Source organism: Numenius arquata, chromosome 13 (assembly GCF_964106895.1).
Source record: "Numenius arquata chromosome 13, bNumArq3.hap1.1, whole genome shotgun sequence".
Classification (NCBI taxonomy): domain Eukaryota; kingdom Metazoa; phylum Chordata; class Aves; order Charadriiformes; family Scolopacidae; genus Numenius; species Numenius arquata.
In genome coordinates, this window is record NC_133588.1 from 1,171,647 (window position 1) to 1,188,417 (window position 16,771).

The following is a 16,771-nucleotide window of genomic DNA, read 5'->3' on the forward strand; positions in this document are numbered from 1 at the left end:
CTCCACTTGAGGAAAAAGTAATAAATGCAAAAGCAAAATGTTGAGAGCCATGAGAACAGTGTATTTCAACAACAGCTCTAGAAGTGTTTGTTGGGGAAGTTGATCATATGAGTAAGTTCAGTCAGCTGCTGTTACCAAAACAGCTGTGAAATCTGAAAGTCTCACTTCAGGGTCCATTACAATCTTGTGCAATTGGTTTGACACTGATTTATTTTGGGATAGAGGGAGGAATGTATTCAGAATACTCATTACTTACTGTCACTTCTTGAAAATCCAGATTAACGTTGCATTAGCTATAAAAAGTTTGTTATTTGGCCAGATCTGTTCTAACCTCACTTAGTAATCCAGTTTAATACAACTGGGAAAGAGTATTGAATCGCCTGTGACCATATTCAGTACTGCAAATACTCCATGGATGTTGAACTCGTCCTCAGACTAACAAGGAAGCGGAAAGAACTTTTCACAAACTATTTTAATGTTTGCCCAAAGGAATTTCTGTATAATTTAAATTCTTTGAAAGATGAATTAAACTGAATATTGTTCAAATAATCTTTTTTTTTTTTATTGTTTTGTTTTTTTTCTCCCTAGGTCTTCTAACATTTATAAACTGTGCCTATGTTAAATGGGGAACACGGGTGCAGGATGTATTTACTTACGCTAAAGTCACTGCACTTATTGTCATCATCATAACCGGACTTGTTAAAATATGCCAGGGTAAGCTTATAAAATTAAAGCAAAGGTTTGTATTTATCAGTTAAACTAAGTAAATTGTCTAAAGACTGTAAAATACCTTTGTATGTGTTATCAAAAGCCTCAATACAAGCATAGTATAACCACTTTGAGAGCACCAATGTTAGGCATTATCATGATACTGTATCATGAGAAGCTGACCTATCTCAGTTGACTTTGAACGGGGTAGAAGAAGGTAAGTGATCACTCAGCACTGTTGTGCAATTTACAGCCTGCAGTACGGAATAATAAAGGAAATGAAAAGAGGAAAATACAGAGCTGGCAAAATACAATGGGAGTGGAGAAAGCTGTAAATTTCTGTAAGGAACATATTACTTTACAATGAGATCAACTGAATTTTTTTTTTATAAAATAAATTTTTTGCAACTTTTTATGAAAGTGACTCTTAAAGTAAAAATAGTTTTCTAAGAACATGTAACTCGATCTGTGGAACAACAGCTGTATTTTTGCTCGAGTCCTGAGTTCTATTATAGCTGTTGAGAATTAGAAAGTTGCTGGGGTTTTGGATTTATTTATTTTTTTGAATCTATGTGTGTTGGGCATTGTGCCTTCAAGTTAGAGGAATTCTGAATTCAGTTTTGTTCTTAGCCCTTTCTTTGAGGAGAATTTATTGGTGTGTTAGCTTAAAAAAAAATACCCTGCTTTCAAACCTGCCATAAAGGCCTTTCCCTGGCAATCTGGCAATTTGTGTCCTTTGCTCTAACTGGTTATTGTTGAAAGTCCATGAGCAAGGTAATTATTGTGAACGGAATGTGTATGTGAGCACCGTGCTGGAGTGTTAACTCCCTCACACATCTGCCCATCCCTTCTTTTGTAGATTGTGAGCTTCTTCAGTACTGACTTCCTTGATATTCTCTTCCATCTCTGTTTCCAACTCAGCAGTTACTCTGCCTATGTCTGTGCCAAGGGAATAGCAATGTCTGGTTAGGATAAAAAGAGAGAAAGAAGGGAAGACAGTTTAGAGGCCTCAAATATTTGCCCTGGCCAGTTTTGATGAAGTCCAAATATTTCAGGATGTTCCAAAACATAGAAGGCATGTTTTGACATAGTTACTCACCTTCCTGTATCTGGTGTTCATGTGTGTGTGTAAAATAGTCTGAATATATAAAACTGCCATTGCTGAGCTTGTCTTGACTTGCCTAAAGCCAAAAGATGGCACAAGTTCTCACAAATACTGGTGCCAAAAAACCCATACACTTTTTCTCTTACCTTGAGGAAATTTTGTCTTGAGCAACAATAATATTTTATGTTCTGTTAATTGTTCTCAGTTTTCTGTTTTTAATAGCTAAAATGTAAAATTCATTTAGGAGTTTGTTCTCTTTTGTCGTAGTTATCTAAAATCAACTGTAATCTTTTTGTTTTCTGCGTAGACTAAATGATTGAAAGTTTAAAAAGATACAGAAGGATGCAGTGGATAATTTTATAAATATATATATATATTATAAAAGATACCCTTAGCCTGAATGCTGTCACTGCCAGTTGTTTGTAGTTTAGTCTGAACTTTATGTTCCTGAACTGTTTTGTGCCATTGCGGACAAACTAGGTGTTTAATTATAGAATCATCCACAGAGCATAATTGTTAAGTCATTTAAATGCTATGCTTATTCTCATGGCAGGAGCACAGAGTAGAATTGGAAAGAGCTTAATAAGCAGCTTTTAAGGAATTAGGGTTTCTGAAGTTTTTTTGTATTTGTGTGCCAAGTAAAAAAAAAAAAAATTACTTGCTGTATTTTATTATCTTCATATTATCTTCATTGTGTCTCTCCCACATACAGGACAGTCATCGCACTTTGAGAACTCTTTTGAGGGATCTTCTTTTGATATTGGAGACATTTCCCTTGCACTCTATTCTGCCTTGTTTTCTTACTCTGGTTGGGATACGCTCAATTTTGTGACAGAAGAGATCAAAAACCCAGAAAGGTAAACGATTTGAGCTTTCTAAACCTGGATAGTTACTAAGTTGCTCATTTTGTGGCTGTCGTTCACTAATGAGTTCTGAGTCAATACAGAAATGAGTAGAACTGCTCTGTACTTAGATGGTGAGGCTGTGAACAACCAGCAGCAAAGGTTTACTAGTTTTAAATGACATTAAAAAACAAAACAGGATACTAATAACTAAGACCATTGGAGGATGCTTTATTCAATGCTTGATAAGCTTTCAGTTCAAGATTAATTAGAACAGGTGTTAATATTGCAGTGAAACAGTTACATGAGTGTAGTCTGTGCTGTGTTTCTCTGTGCAATAATTCTGATTTCATATTTTAGAATGTTATATTTTCCGTGAAGTTATGCTCAAAAAGTGCGACTGACTAATCTGGTTCAGTCGTGAGCCTGTAAGCAGATGCCTTTTAACATAAAAATAGAATCCCATTTGATCATTTCTACTTCCTATTACAAGCAACAGCTCAGTTTGCTACGACTGGAAGATAAAGAATGGAAGAGAGATTTTGTTTCAGTTCGCCCAACTGACTTTGAATTTCTGCTGTTTATTTTGTTCCCCTTGAGTTCTATGCTGTGCATTTATTTAACCAGGGAAGTTATCTGTTCAAAAGATAAAATAGCAGATAAGTATTTTAACTCTAAAAATAGCTATTTTTAGTCAGGCTGAATTTCAGGTTGACAGTGTTTCCTTAAATTGTCTTGCAAATATTTGTTACGTGTTCAGAAGAGATGTACGTTTTGTGTTTGCATCAGTCATTTGGTCCTTCATATTGTTTTTTTTTTCACTGAAAGAGTTCCCCTCTTGAGTGCTCTTGCAATGCATTTTCATCTTTTTAGAGTTAGTGTATTCTTATGTGTTACAAGTTGGATAACTCTTGTATTAGATGTATTGTTTTGAAAAATAATTTTTCTCACAAGATATTCAGCTGATGAAAATTTCTTTAGATTCATTTGCTATTCATAGGCATCAGTGCCTAATACCAGCTTCGTTCTTGGTAACGATTGTAGTAAAGTGAACTCCAAATTTCAGCTTTCTACATTCATAGTTATTAGGAATAATGAGATGTTCCAGACTGCTATAAAATTACTCCCAAGAATTACATGTTTTTCACATTAATTTGATTCATGGTGCCCTCATGCTTGTCCAGTCAAAAGTTGCAATCCACAACTTAAATTTTAAGTAGTCCTTCAGCTTTAATGTTGGGTGCTGCAGTCCTTAAAATGCCACTTCAGGATTTTGTTACACTACGTAACATTTCTCAATTAATTTATTAAGTGGTTTCTAATTCTGTTTCTTGTCTGCACTGAGGTTCACAGATGCCTTGCTGTGAGTGTGCAATCTGGAAGCGGAGTCAGAACTCCCAGTTACTAATTTACTGATTTATATGGAGGGGCTGTGGTGTGTGTTTGTTTTTCTACTTCCACAGCATCAGACAGACGCAGCTGGAGTTCTGGGCTTCAGGAAATTTTTGAGGAAACTTCCAAAGTGTGTTTCATTTTTCTGCTTTGTTGGGGTTTTGCTGGTTTTCTTCTGTTGTTATTGGAAAACACGTTCATGGCAAATACTCATCCAAGTCACCATGTCATGTTTTATTTCAAACTGGGCAAATGTGAGACTTTCCCTTTTGAGACATTTGAATATCCCTGCAAGCTTCGGGGAAAGAAAAAGGCTGAGAATAGCCAGAGCCTAAAATTAAAAGTTTGCTTCTGCTTGTGCTCTGCAGGCTTGCTCCCGATGGAGCTGCAGACTCAGGGCTGTGAGTTTATCTCAGCTTTAAATTAAGTTTTGCCTGTTTACGTCTAGAGGTTTGCAGTGTTTTCATGTTACTCTAGACTCCTTTTGTATTCCTTTCCAGACACGTTTGCCGGTAAGATAACACCACATCCCAGGATTTGCAGCTGTGTAGCAATTTTGGATTTGCCCTCTGCACCTCTGCTTTCTGCAGTTACACAGCCCAGTTAGTTGTCGCAGTGGTGAGTGCAGATGAGATCAGGGGTTTGGTTTGCTTTGGTTTAGTGCATCTGCCTGCACTGGCTCTAGAAGCAGTGAAGAAGCTACAGGCTAGCAGAACAACAGTGTTCCCCAGGGAGAAGAAGTGCACTGACTCAGACTCTGCCCCTTTCAGTTCTAGTTGTAGTAATTAACATGGACAATAGGAAATAATTTAAAGCATGTACATTTGAAGGCTATTATTACTGCTCTGGAAACCCTGAAGTTAGGGTACTTGAAGAGCAGTTGCATAGAATCCCTTTTTACACGTAATTTAGGTTTTAAGTTATTGCAAAAAAAAAAAATCATTTTTTTTCCCCCATATTCTATGTTAGAATTTCTAGTTTTAAAAGAAATCAAACTCTCCCAGAGATACCTGTTCTGAAGTCTTTATTTTGTCTTTTTATCTGTAAGGTACAGAATGCAAACAAATAGGTTTATGCTGTTATTAATGGATATTTTTTTCCTGAGTTGTGGGGTTTGGGTTTTTTTTGTCTTACAGGAACTTGCCACTGGCTATTGCAGTGTCTATGCCCATTGTGACTATTATCTATATTATGACCAATATAGCTTACTATACGGTGCTGGATGTTGAAGCTGTTCTTTCTAGTGATGCCGTGGCAGTGGTAAGTTGACCGTGTGGTATTTTGCTATATTAGTCACTTTTCACCTTTTAGGGATGCTTTTCATTTTGAGGAACAAAACAGGAAAAAAATCCCTAGTTTATTATAGTACTTCAGTGAATACAGGAGGACGGAACAATTCATTATGAATAATTAAATCTTAAATAGAAAAGTAGTTAATTAAATAATGTATAATAATAATATATTATCAGATTTATTAAAACAAACACAGATTAATCTTGTTAACGAAGTTTGCAAAGATGCTGATTAGACTTGTGCACTTCGAGCTGATTGTAAATTAAATTTATTAGTACACAATTGTCTTCTCTGTTCCTTTATGCTGCAGTACTTCGCAAGCTGGAGCGGTTTGCAGAACAGTGTTGCGCTGAGCTGTATTCTGTTGCGCTAATCATTGGGGCAGTGCGTAGCAGTAAATGGATGTGTTGCAGCTCAGCTGTGACAAAGATTAGCTTTGTACCTCCTTTCTAATAACTTAAATCACTGTCTTACCAATATTGTATTAATTCCAACAACTTTTAATATTTTGAAATTTGTTATTTTTGTATATGGATGGAAGCTTAAATGCAATTAAAATATATAAGCTTCTTAAAGTAAAAGCTTGTCAAAACAGGTATGCTTAAAGCTAATCATTAAACAAAAGTAGAGGTGTGGTTTTTTTTTCACTGTAGCCAGTGAATTAATTGGATACCTCTGGTTACTATATCCTTTAGACTTGGAAAATTTCATCTTCTTTTTGGTTATTTAAATTGGAGGGAAAGAAATAGCTTTCCTCCCTTTTAGATTCCCCGTTGGCTTCTATAATTTAAGTAGTTAGACAATAGACAGAGGGGTTTAAATACATCAAAATGAAGGAAGTATTTACTCAAGTATTCACTCTGTTCCCACAGAGGATTACTGTGATTAGCAACTGGCTTAGCAAACGAGCAAACTTGTTTCAGGTGTTTAGGCAGATGATTCCACAAAAGCACTTACTTGACTTTCTTTCAAGCTTGAGAAATATTTATATTTAATATAAGCTTTCAAAATAGATTATGGTAAATGTGAGCTGTAACTTGTTATTTCAAATGTAATTATGCAGATGTTTATTTCAAAATGTATTGAAAGTAAATGAACTTTCAATTCTTTGCCTCTTTTTAGCTGGAATATGGAAAGACGAAGTTGTCATAAAATATATTGTGAAAAACTTGGTAAAACACTTCAGAATGAAACAAAACAAGACAAGGACAGAAAATATTTTATTTTGAATCAGCATATGATAAGGGGTAATTAAAATCTCCAGGAATATTTATTTCTCTTGTAGGCTATGGTATCCCATATAAAATCATAGAATAGTTTGGGTTGGAAGGGACCTTTAAAGGCCATCTAGTCTAATCCCTCTGTGATGAGCAGGGACATACTCAACTAGATTAGGTAGCTCAGAGACCCGTCCAACTTGACCTTGAATGTTTCTGGGGGTGGGGCATCTACCACCTCCTCAGCCAACCTGTTCCAGCGTTTCACCATATAAAGTACCTTCCAGTGACTCATAATGGAATTTTCAATTCTTGTCTAGAATTAATTAATCCAGACAAAACTAAAAGGCAATATACAGTCCACTGTCTGTCCTGAGTTCTGTAAAGCAATACACTACTGTTTTTTTCTAACAACGACATGGAAAATATACTCCTTTGACAGCAATGAAATTCTCCAATCCAGCCTATCCTCTAAGAGTATTCTGTGCCTACTCTACTGTTCCCGGCCTTTGTCATCACAGAGGTTTATCCATTTGGTGAATGGGATCAGGAAAACTGATCCCCCCTGGCAGATTGGGGGAAGGACAGGAATGATTCACTGTGGGCCTGTCCAATCAGTGTTGCAGCAAGTGACAGCACTGCAGCAGCAATGGGTGGCCAGATAAAGGAGGGACGATGAATGCCTGAACCTTACTACACATGTGAAACCCAGGCCTACGTTTTTATGATTTTATGTATCCTTCATTTAATTTTCCTCGATGTTGTTCTTGACCAGAAGTGTGAGTATATATTTATTTTTGTGTGTGTGTATACATTTATGTATATACATATGCTGTGTAATTTTACATGAAATTGTGATACTTAGAAATGGACAGATTGAGTTTGCCTTTCTAGTATAGGATGCACTGGACATGGAGGAGAAAAAAAGGAAGACTTAAGAATGATATAAAATCCTTAGTCAATCTAATGAAAAAATATGTTTGTGATTTCCAAAAGTTATTAGGGATTTTACTTCTTATGCTAGTTTTCATGGAACTTGACTTCCAAAGTCATTAATTTGGTTTAGAGCTGCGCTTTTTCACTAGATCTCAGGATTGCCAAATACTTGCACTTAAAAGCTTAACTAATGTTCTATGCAAAGGCATTTTTGCTGAGATGTCTCATCAGCTGGCAAACAATGGTCTTCAGATTGCCACTTTTTCCATCCCTTTTAGAATGATACGGTGAAAGTGCAGCTGAAGTTTAATACTTAACACATGACTCATAAAAGATCCCTTTTCATTGCTGATGTGAATTTAATTCCCCAGTTCTATGAAACTATCTTTAATACATGATCTACTAATACATTAGCAAGTAGTGTGGACCTCTGGAAGGATGTCTGTAGGGTGGAACAGTTGACACTGACACTCACTATGTGTACTTCAGGGGTATTTTACTTTGGACGACTCGTAATGATGTCCTGTGGCCTGAATGCTTACACGTGGTTGGATTGCAGCTGGGGAGGGCAGTAGGTGCGCTCTTGAAGTTTGTCTTCCAGTTTAGCCTGTTCTAAAAGGGAAGCACCCTTTAGCTCCGATGCTGAACCATGGGAACCGAAAAGCAGTAAGTGTCAGTAATTGGGAGAGTTGCTTCAAAAATGCACTTGCAGTCCAAATTAAAACACTAATAATGCACCCATAGTTTTCTAGTGAAGGGGGGTGGGGGGGGAGCTAATGACTGTAATGGTTTGTATTTCAGAACCCTCCTATAATGCAGATATGTAAATGTTTCCCTGTGAAATTTCTCTGGGTGGTAGAAGAGAATTTTATTCTCAGTGGAATCTTTAAGGAGACTTGGAGCATTGTGGTCAGGGGATGAATGAAAAAAGCAGATGAGAATTGAGCCAATCCAAAAACTCATCTGATGAGAATGAGCATCTTTGATCTGCTCACATATTCTACATGTGATATATGATACAGATTGCTGTAGTTTCCTTATTGCCCTCTATGTAGTTGTAGGATGAAAATTACAATAATGATTTTTTTAAAGAAACATGGTAATAATACTGCTGCATTCTAGAGCCTTTTTTGTAGTAAAGCAGCAGTTTAAATTTAATCTTTCCTTGTTGCTATTTTGGGAAGGAATGGTGTAGCTTTCTCCTATTCATTTCAGTCAAAAGGCTTTGAGCTGGAAAGGTGTGGGGGGAAGCTATTTCCGCTTCCTTTTTCAAAGATTGCGGTCCCAGTGTCACAGTTGACTTCTGTTATACCTCCTTATGCAAATCAACACAACTCCTACTGTTAAGTTTTATGCATATGAAGCAGTTACTCTGGAGCACAAACACACTTAAAATATCTGCTTTTATTTATTTTATCTCGCCTTCCCCTGTCACTAAACAACTATTTTTTTTGCACTGTATTTTTTTTTTCGTGGAGAGGGCAGCTGGGTCCACGAGCGCTTTTGGGGCTGCTCCATCTTCTAACAAGAAAGAACGTTCTGGCTACCAGTGCGTAGTGTGTTACCTGCTTCCTGTTTGGTCATGCCTGGGGTTTTTTGATTGAGTTCATATAATAGGTGATATACGGCAGCTTACTTCTTTTACTTGGAAAAGCTAAAAATGATTCCTGGTTGAAGCAAATAGCTGGTTGTCCTGCATAGCTGCTGTCATCTTTCTTGGAGCTTTACAGCTTTGTTGGTAGGTTGGAGATAAAGATGATGATTTCAGTTGCATCTTTGACTAGCATCTTGCGAGTCCAGTGTTGATCAATCCAATTTACGCTGGTGTACTTATCCAGAGCGGACTTGCTTTGCTTCGACGTGCCTCCTCCTTCAATGAACCAGGAACATGGGAGGCTGTGTATTCTGGCTGGTTTATTCTTTTACGGTGTATAGTTTAACAAAGGATGAGTCTCTTTCTTGTAACTGAATTCAGCCAGAAATTCTTAAGTTATCCATAGACTTTTTGGGTATTACTTCTTCCTTCGTTTGGCCAGTCACTGGCTTCTTTTCTGAATAAGAATATCTGGTTGTCTTTGGCTGCTAGTGTCATGACCCCTTTCTTTGCCTTGCACTGGCACCTCCCAGTAAGGTTCCTTTGGATGCAATACACATTGTGTACCTCCTAATGGAAGAATTCTTCATTAGGGACGCGCAGTTGCTTTTAGAAAAGAGCTGTTTAGCAAGTTATTTGCCTTCTTTCTTGGAGTCAGCTGTAATTCACTACCAATGCAGCACTCCTGTTGTCAGTTATGTAGAAGTTCTCTGCCTTGGGAGGCCAAGCTGGAAAGCTGAGCCAGAACTCGAAAATTTGAGTGCTACATATTTTCAATATGAAAACGGTAAGAGACTTCGGAAAACATCTTATTCGACAACTAGCTATTCAAAATGCTAAGAACAGGATAAACACCTGAGAAGATTTAGATGAAGTATCTTAAGCACCTCCATGAAGCCATAAACGAAACTGTTCTACTGTTGGAGCTGGCATCTGTAATCTTAATGTAGGCCATGCAGAAAAGACACGTTACATGCAGTAGTCATGCAGTATATTAATGCAGTAGAATAGTGCTGGTTTTTCTTACCATAAGATTGTATTGAGTGACCTAAAGATGAAGAGAGAATTTCATGCTGGAGCTTCCACTGCAATTGTACCTTTTTCTCCAAGAAAAGGCATTGCCAATAATACAAGGAGAGAATTATGTGTGAGTAGAATCTATTAACAGAATGGTGGTTGAAACAAGAATTAGAGGAAACCTGAACATTTAAATTGCTTTCTTTTGGACTTCTACAAATTTCTGACTCTCTCTTCAGTTGATGTGCACTCTTCTTTCTTTAATATATGTGATGTTATATCTAATTTGGTCAAACTGGACAGATGTCGTACAGTATCTTGACAAATGTAATCTATGGCAGTGCAAGAAAACTTCATCTACTTAGTGGCTTTTTTGCATGTGTGGCTTCCTGATTGCCGTAAGTCAGAGTTTCTTTGTTTCCTTTAGGAACTTTTTGGGCATGTTTATTTTGGAAAGAGGAGGCTGAAGGGGGGACCTCATTGCCCTCTACAACTACCTGCAAAGAGGTTGTAGAGAGGTGGGTGTTAGCCTCTTCTCCCAAGGGAATAATGACAGGACCAGATGAAATGGTCTGAAGTTGGGGCAGGGGAGGTTTAGATTAGATATCAGGAAGAATGAGTTTACTGAGAGGGTGGTCAGGCACTGGAACAGCCTGCCCAGGGAGGTGGTGGAGTTGCCATCCCTGGAGGTATTTAAGAAATGCGTAGACATGGCACTTCAGGGCATGCTCTAGTGCCCGAGATTGTTGGTTTGTGTCTGTTTGTGGGTGGGTTTGTTTTTGGGTTTGTTTTGGTTTTTTGGGGTTTTTTTTGGTGGTTGGACTCGATGATCTCAAAGGTCCCTTCCAACCATGAAGATTCTGTGATTCTGTAAAGGCCTGAGAAGCTAAAAATTGAGAAAACAGACTGTAGTTCTGACTTCCACATCTTCCTGTAATGTGGGAATATATTTGTACTCTGCCTCGAGAAAAGTTAAAGCCGAATTAATTACAATTCCAAGATACTACTGGGATTGCATATATATTTTAATCTCCTTACTGCTCTGTGTGACTTTCAGGGTAAGAACGTTATAGAACAGAGCCTGGAAAAGCTTGTATGTGTGATAGGATCTTGAAGTGAGCTACATAAAGAGGCTCTAGAGCCTCTTAAGCTTTCCTGATAGAAACATCTCATAATCTTTGGGTATTGTTTTGTATAAATTTCTTATTCATGTTAGACTACATTCTCCTTGCATTTATCCATCTGATCAATGCTGTTCCGTGCTTTGCCAGCCCAGCATGTGCTCACAGCTCCATATGCTCTCAGTGTAGTGTGACATTTTTTATGTGCCTCTAAAGTGCACTTTGTGTGGCTCAGTGTGATGAAATGGTTCTCATCTTGTGATTGATAACATAAATGTGGGTCTTTCTGATCGTTTGTGTGCCTGAATTACTGGGTGTGAGGCACTATCCTGTGTGTTTTGTTGTGGCAGCTCTTTGTGCGGGGCAATTCCCACTGCTTTTAGTTCAACCTGTTTGTATAGAACTGTTGTTTGGACCTTTAAAAGGACAAAAAAGTGTTCTTGTAAACCATTCACAAGTTGCCAGCCAATGATCATGAGATCAAACTAACCCAAGATAAAAATAAAATGCAGTTAAATCAGTCATTCATGTCTTGAAACAAAGCTGTAATTCAGTTTTTGACCATTCTTCTGGGAGTAATGTAACATTTAAGCCATGATGAAATGAGGGCAGTTCAGCTGAGAAGTGCATGGCTGGAAGCTTCTTCCTTCATTATTATTCTTTGTTGATGGTTTGGAAAAAAAAATCAGAACTTAGGGGAAGAATTCCAGGTGCATGTTTTTCTACAGTGTGCGTGTATATATGTATATCTTACATGTCCAATGGATGGGAGGGCATAAAAGGACTTTATCTGTAATAGCAAGTGCTACACCAGCCACTGGATTCTCTTACTGTTTCCTAGCTGTTAGAAGCAGTTGTAGTTCAAGTCTGGAGTACAGGACTTGTCAGACTATAGCAGAGATGACAATTTAATCTCTTAATCCTTCTTGCTCTTTAGACTTTCTCAGAAGAAACCTGAGAAGAAGTCCATCCCCATAGTGGTGGCTTTCTCCTGTTATGGTGGACTAAATGCTTCTGCTATAGCTGCCTCCAGGTAGGCTCCTCTGTCATCCTCTGCATCCCTTTGCGAATGCTCCATTCTTCCCCCTGTTGCCAGTTCATTTGTTTTTTATAAATGCACTTCACTACTCCCAGAAGTAGTGGTAGTTACAGTGGAATTAGTCAGGAGCTCAGTTCAGAGCCCAGGTCTAGCTCATTTGTGGAGGATCCATGATGGTACAATTGCAGTTTTAGCAGAAAGCAGCCACTAACTCTTCTACCCTCCCCCCCTGCTTTTTTTTTTTCCCCTTTTGTCGCAGTGCACGTGGTTTATGTGCTTGATAACTTGATTGCATTTTGTACTTTTCTCTGCCCTTCTTTCTTACATAAAATAACCCTCTGAGAGTGCCCACAGTTGAATGCTTATTGTGGTCACTTTTACTTACGCTTTAGTGATACTTTCTGCCAGAAAAACCGTAGAGATCTTTGGGTTTGTGGTTGTTCACAAGAGAGTATAGCTCAGCTTTGGAGAGACGTTTCTTGTCATCTATTAAAATGGGAGTGTTGCAGGATTTATAAATGTGTACTCTGAAGTATAAAATTGTGTTTATTGTCTGAGTAGCAATACACAAACTTGGATGATTTTTATGTTAGAACTGAGGGTGAAAGCCTGTCAGAAAACACCTGCATAATGGCAGGTGGGTCTATACTTGTCATGTTAAGCTAGTTAATGTCACTGGAAAGTTTAGCCAAACTTCACGTAGCTTTCAACTTTGTTTTGCTGAAAGATCAGCTTGCAGGCAGATTTACTTGGCAAACCAAGCCGAACTTTCTAGATCATTCTCAATTAAAGTATTATTTTGCTTTACCTCACTTAAGGAAGAGTTAAGTTCTTGAAGTTAATGCTCCACCCATTGCTCTCTCAGGAATCCCAACTACATCATTAGAAAGTACATTGGAAGCGACAGTGTTTGGTAAAGGCTGTCACAAGGTTATTCTGTCTTTTGAAGGGGCTGACTCATACAGGTCTAGGGAAATTGATTATTTAGACTTTGAGCTGGATCAACAGCTGTTACACATCATATAGTTTGCATCCAGAATTCAATCTATAAGGTCTTGACCTGTGTATTAACTTGTGGCAGTGATACCATGGCTTTGCCTTAACTCTTTGTGGCTTTTACTGCTCATATGAGGGATTGCTGTTTTCCAGGATGTGTGAAACCACAGTAGCATATCTTAGAAAGGCTGCATATACGTGATAGGGTGGAAATGGCTTCTGAGTTAGTCCCACCTCCGGCATTCCACACTGGCCCATTACTATATGTTTCAAACGGAAATGGGAAATGCTTGCAAGGAATAAAAGCCAACCTGCCTTTTGGGGGAAGAAGTTTCTCCAAGTGACATATTAACTAATTTGCATCCTGCAGCATAAGGTTACATTCGTATGTTTTCTCTCTCTTCTTTAACTTTAGCTGTTTAATATTACTTTTCTAAATGCTTATCCTTTAGGCAACTTTACTAAACATCTTAGTTCTCTAACATTTTGAGTGAGTTCTGTATCTTAGCTTTTTGTATGTGTGTATATATATATATAAAAATTCTCTAGCAGTTTTAAGTTTGGTGTCTAGTAATTTCACTTCCTGTTTGGCTTCCGAAATCAGCATTACAGGTTTTTAAATCATCCTTTAAAATATTACAACAATTGCCTATTAGAATTTTCATCTTGTCCTCATTCTTACTCGTTCTGGAGAAGTTGTCTTAATTCATTCGCTGGATCACTATGAATTGCATTCTGCTGTGGGAGACTAGGTTTCTCAGAGCTGCATTTAGATGCAATAAGGATCTGAGAGAAGCACTGTGGGCTCTAGTAATTACTTATTCTTGAGCAGCAGAAATCTTTTATATACAATAATTTAAATTATCAGTTGCTTGTTCAGTTTCAGTTGACTGAAAAAGGGTATTCCGTGATATAAACATTTCTCATGGCATGGTCTTTTGCTAAATGGATGTTCTGATTTCAGCATAAAACAGAATTCATACATGGATTAGTTCTTTTATACTTTTCTTGTGTTGATTTTTGTAATTTCTGTGGGAATCTGTGTGTGTGCATTTTTCCACCCCTGTGTTGAAGCTCCATTTTGAGGGAAGCTATACTAATATGTATACACTAAAAGAGCTCAGGAAGAGAGGTGCTTTAGTAAGAATCAGGGTGACTAACACAGTTGATGCATTGACTTTGAACCTTTTGGCAAGGTTCCCGTTGAACTGATTATGTGCTTTTGCATTGTCCCTTAGCAGCAGGAAATCCCATCTGCCTTTGATGGGGCTCAACTAAATTACACAAAAGGATGGAATAAATTTTGCTTTTTAGCAGAATGGTTTAGATGGTGGTTTGCAGCTAAGCAGAGTTGCCTTCTGAACCTTAACCTGGATGATGTGCTGAACAAAGCACTTTGTCAACCCCAGCAAAGAACAGGAAGCTTTAACCAGCCAAGTTTGTTTTATGTCAGTATTTCTTTCTGCTTTTTATGGTTTAAAGATTGACATTATATCCAGGGGGCTGTCTCATGAAAATCAATCACTCGTTTCACACCAAAAAAAAAAAAAAAAAAAAAAAAAGAAAAAAAGAAATCAAATCTATATTAAGTCATTTAGGCTTTTTTGACCTACAAAACCATTCAGAAAACAGATCAAGATGAACTGCTTTTTGTTATCTTGTGCCTGGAGTAATTAAAGGAAAAATTTGACCACTATCAAATCCAGATAGCTTTATGTGCTACAGACAAGGGCCAGTTCTGAATATTGGTCCACTTTGACTGAACTTCTTAACTCATAAATTTATGATGAAGACCAATAGTTTAAAGGGGAGGTCAAGGGGGAGGTGTTTCAAAATACAAAAATTTTCTTCAGTTTTTTATATTTTAGTAATAGAAAAAGCAGACCTGCAGAAAGCTGAACTAGTATCTATGCATAGTAGATGGCACTTCCTTTTTCAGATATGTAATAATATTTTTGTCCTTTAGCCTCTGTAATCGCTATGTTACACTTGAGTTCTGTAGTTCAGTTGGCTAATGAAATATATTAGGATTGGTGAGAAAATTATAAAAAAATTTTTGCTTTCCTCTGAGCATTATTTCTGTGCACAGAAAATGTGAGTTCAGGTGCTTGGCTAAGGAAGTTTGTGCTTATTTGGAATCCAAAAATGAATAAAAAAGCTGTGTGCTTCTCTGTGCTGCAATATGGATTGTCCTTACTATATTACTATTTTTCCATACAGGCTTATTACAAAAGCTTTGTTGTCATCGTTTAACATACGCTTTGTTGCAGATATTTTCATCTTTCCTTTTTCTTTTCCCTTTCATTAGACGTTTGCTGACCAGGTATTTGGTATCCTCAGCTGGACAATTCCCATTGCTGTAGCCTTTTCTTGTTTTGGTGGACTTAATGCTTCAATTCTAGCATCCTCCAGGTACTGCATATCTCTTTCCGTTTGACAAATATTCATGAATATTTTTACATATTACTGTTACACTCATCTATGACGAGTAGCAAAAATACTTTTTGTAACCGAACCTGTAATGAATAGCCACAATAAAATAACAGGCCTAAATAAACCTCTGTGTGTGTGTGCATACAGAATCACAGAATGATATGGGGTTGGAAGGGACCTCTGGAGATCATCTAGTGCAACCCCCTGCCAGAGCAGGTCCACCCAGAGCAGGTTGCACAGGAACGTGTACAGGCAGGTTTGGAATTTCTCCAGAGATGAAGACTCCACCACCTCTCTGGGCAGCCTGTTCCAGGGCTCTGCCACCCTCACAGGAAAAAAGTTCCTCGTCATATTTAGATGATTCAAGTTTGTGCCCATTCCCTCTTGTCCTGTAACTGGGCACCACTGAGAAAAGACTGACCCCATCCTCCTGACACCCATCCTTTAAGTTTTTATAGGCGTTGATCAGACCCCCCCTCAGTCTTCTCTTCTCCAGACTAAAAAGACCCAAGTCCCTCAGCCTTTCCTCATCAGAGAGAAGTTCTAGTCCCCTAATCATCTTTGTAGCCCTCTGCTGTACCCTCTCCAGCAGTCCCCTGTCCTTCTTGAACTGGGGAGCCCAGAACTGGACACAGTGCTCCAGATGTGGCAGAGTAGAGGGGCAGGACCTGCTCCCTGGACCTGCTGGTCACTCTCTTCCTGATGCACCCCAGGATGCCATTGGCCTTCTTGGCCACAAGGGGACATTGTCGGCTCATGGTCAACCTGTTGTCCACCAGGACTCCCAGGTCTTTCTCCTCAGAGCTGCTCTCCAGCAGGTCAGCCCCCAACCTGTACTGGTGCAGGGGGTTATTTCTCCCCAGGTGCAGCACCCTACACTTGCCTTTGTTGAAGTTCATCAGGTTCCTCTTTGCCCAATTCTCCAGCCTGTCCAGGTCTCACTGGATGGCGGCACAGCCTTCTGGTGTGTCAGCCACCCCTCCCAGTTTTGTATCATCAGCAGACTTGCTGAGGGTACATTCCATCCCTTCATCCAGGTCATTGGTCATATTGAAGACGGAGACAGTGTCAAATTGTG

At 38.4% G+C, this 16,771-nt stretch overlaps 1 protein-coding gene across 2 annotated transcripts in view; it reads left to right on the forward strand.

The window, feature by feature from the left end:
* Positions 1 to 16,771, forward strand: part of SLC7A6 (solute carrier family 7 member 6) — a 32,359-nt gene that overhangs the window by 9,040 nt on the left and 6,548 nt on the right. For both annotated transcript variants that reach the window (XM_074158115.1, XM_074158116.1), the window contains exons 3-6: positions 589 to 714; positions 2,526 to 2,670; positions 5,184 to 5,307; positions 15,569 to 15,672. In XM_074158115.1, coding sequence (XP_074014216.1) covers positions 589 to 714; positions 2,526 to 2,670; positions 5,184 to 5,307; positions 15,569 to 15,672 — 499 coding nt within the window. The remainder of the gene's footprint in view (positions 1 to 588; positions 715 to 2,525; positions 2,671 to 5,183; positions 5,308 to 15,568; positions 15,673 to 16,771) is intronic.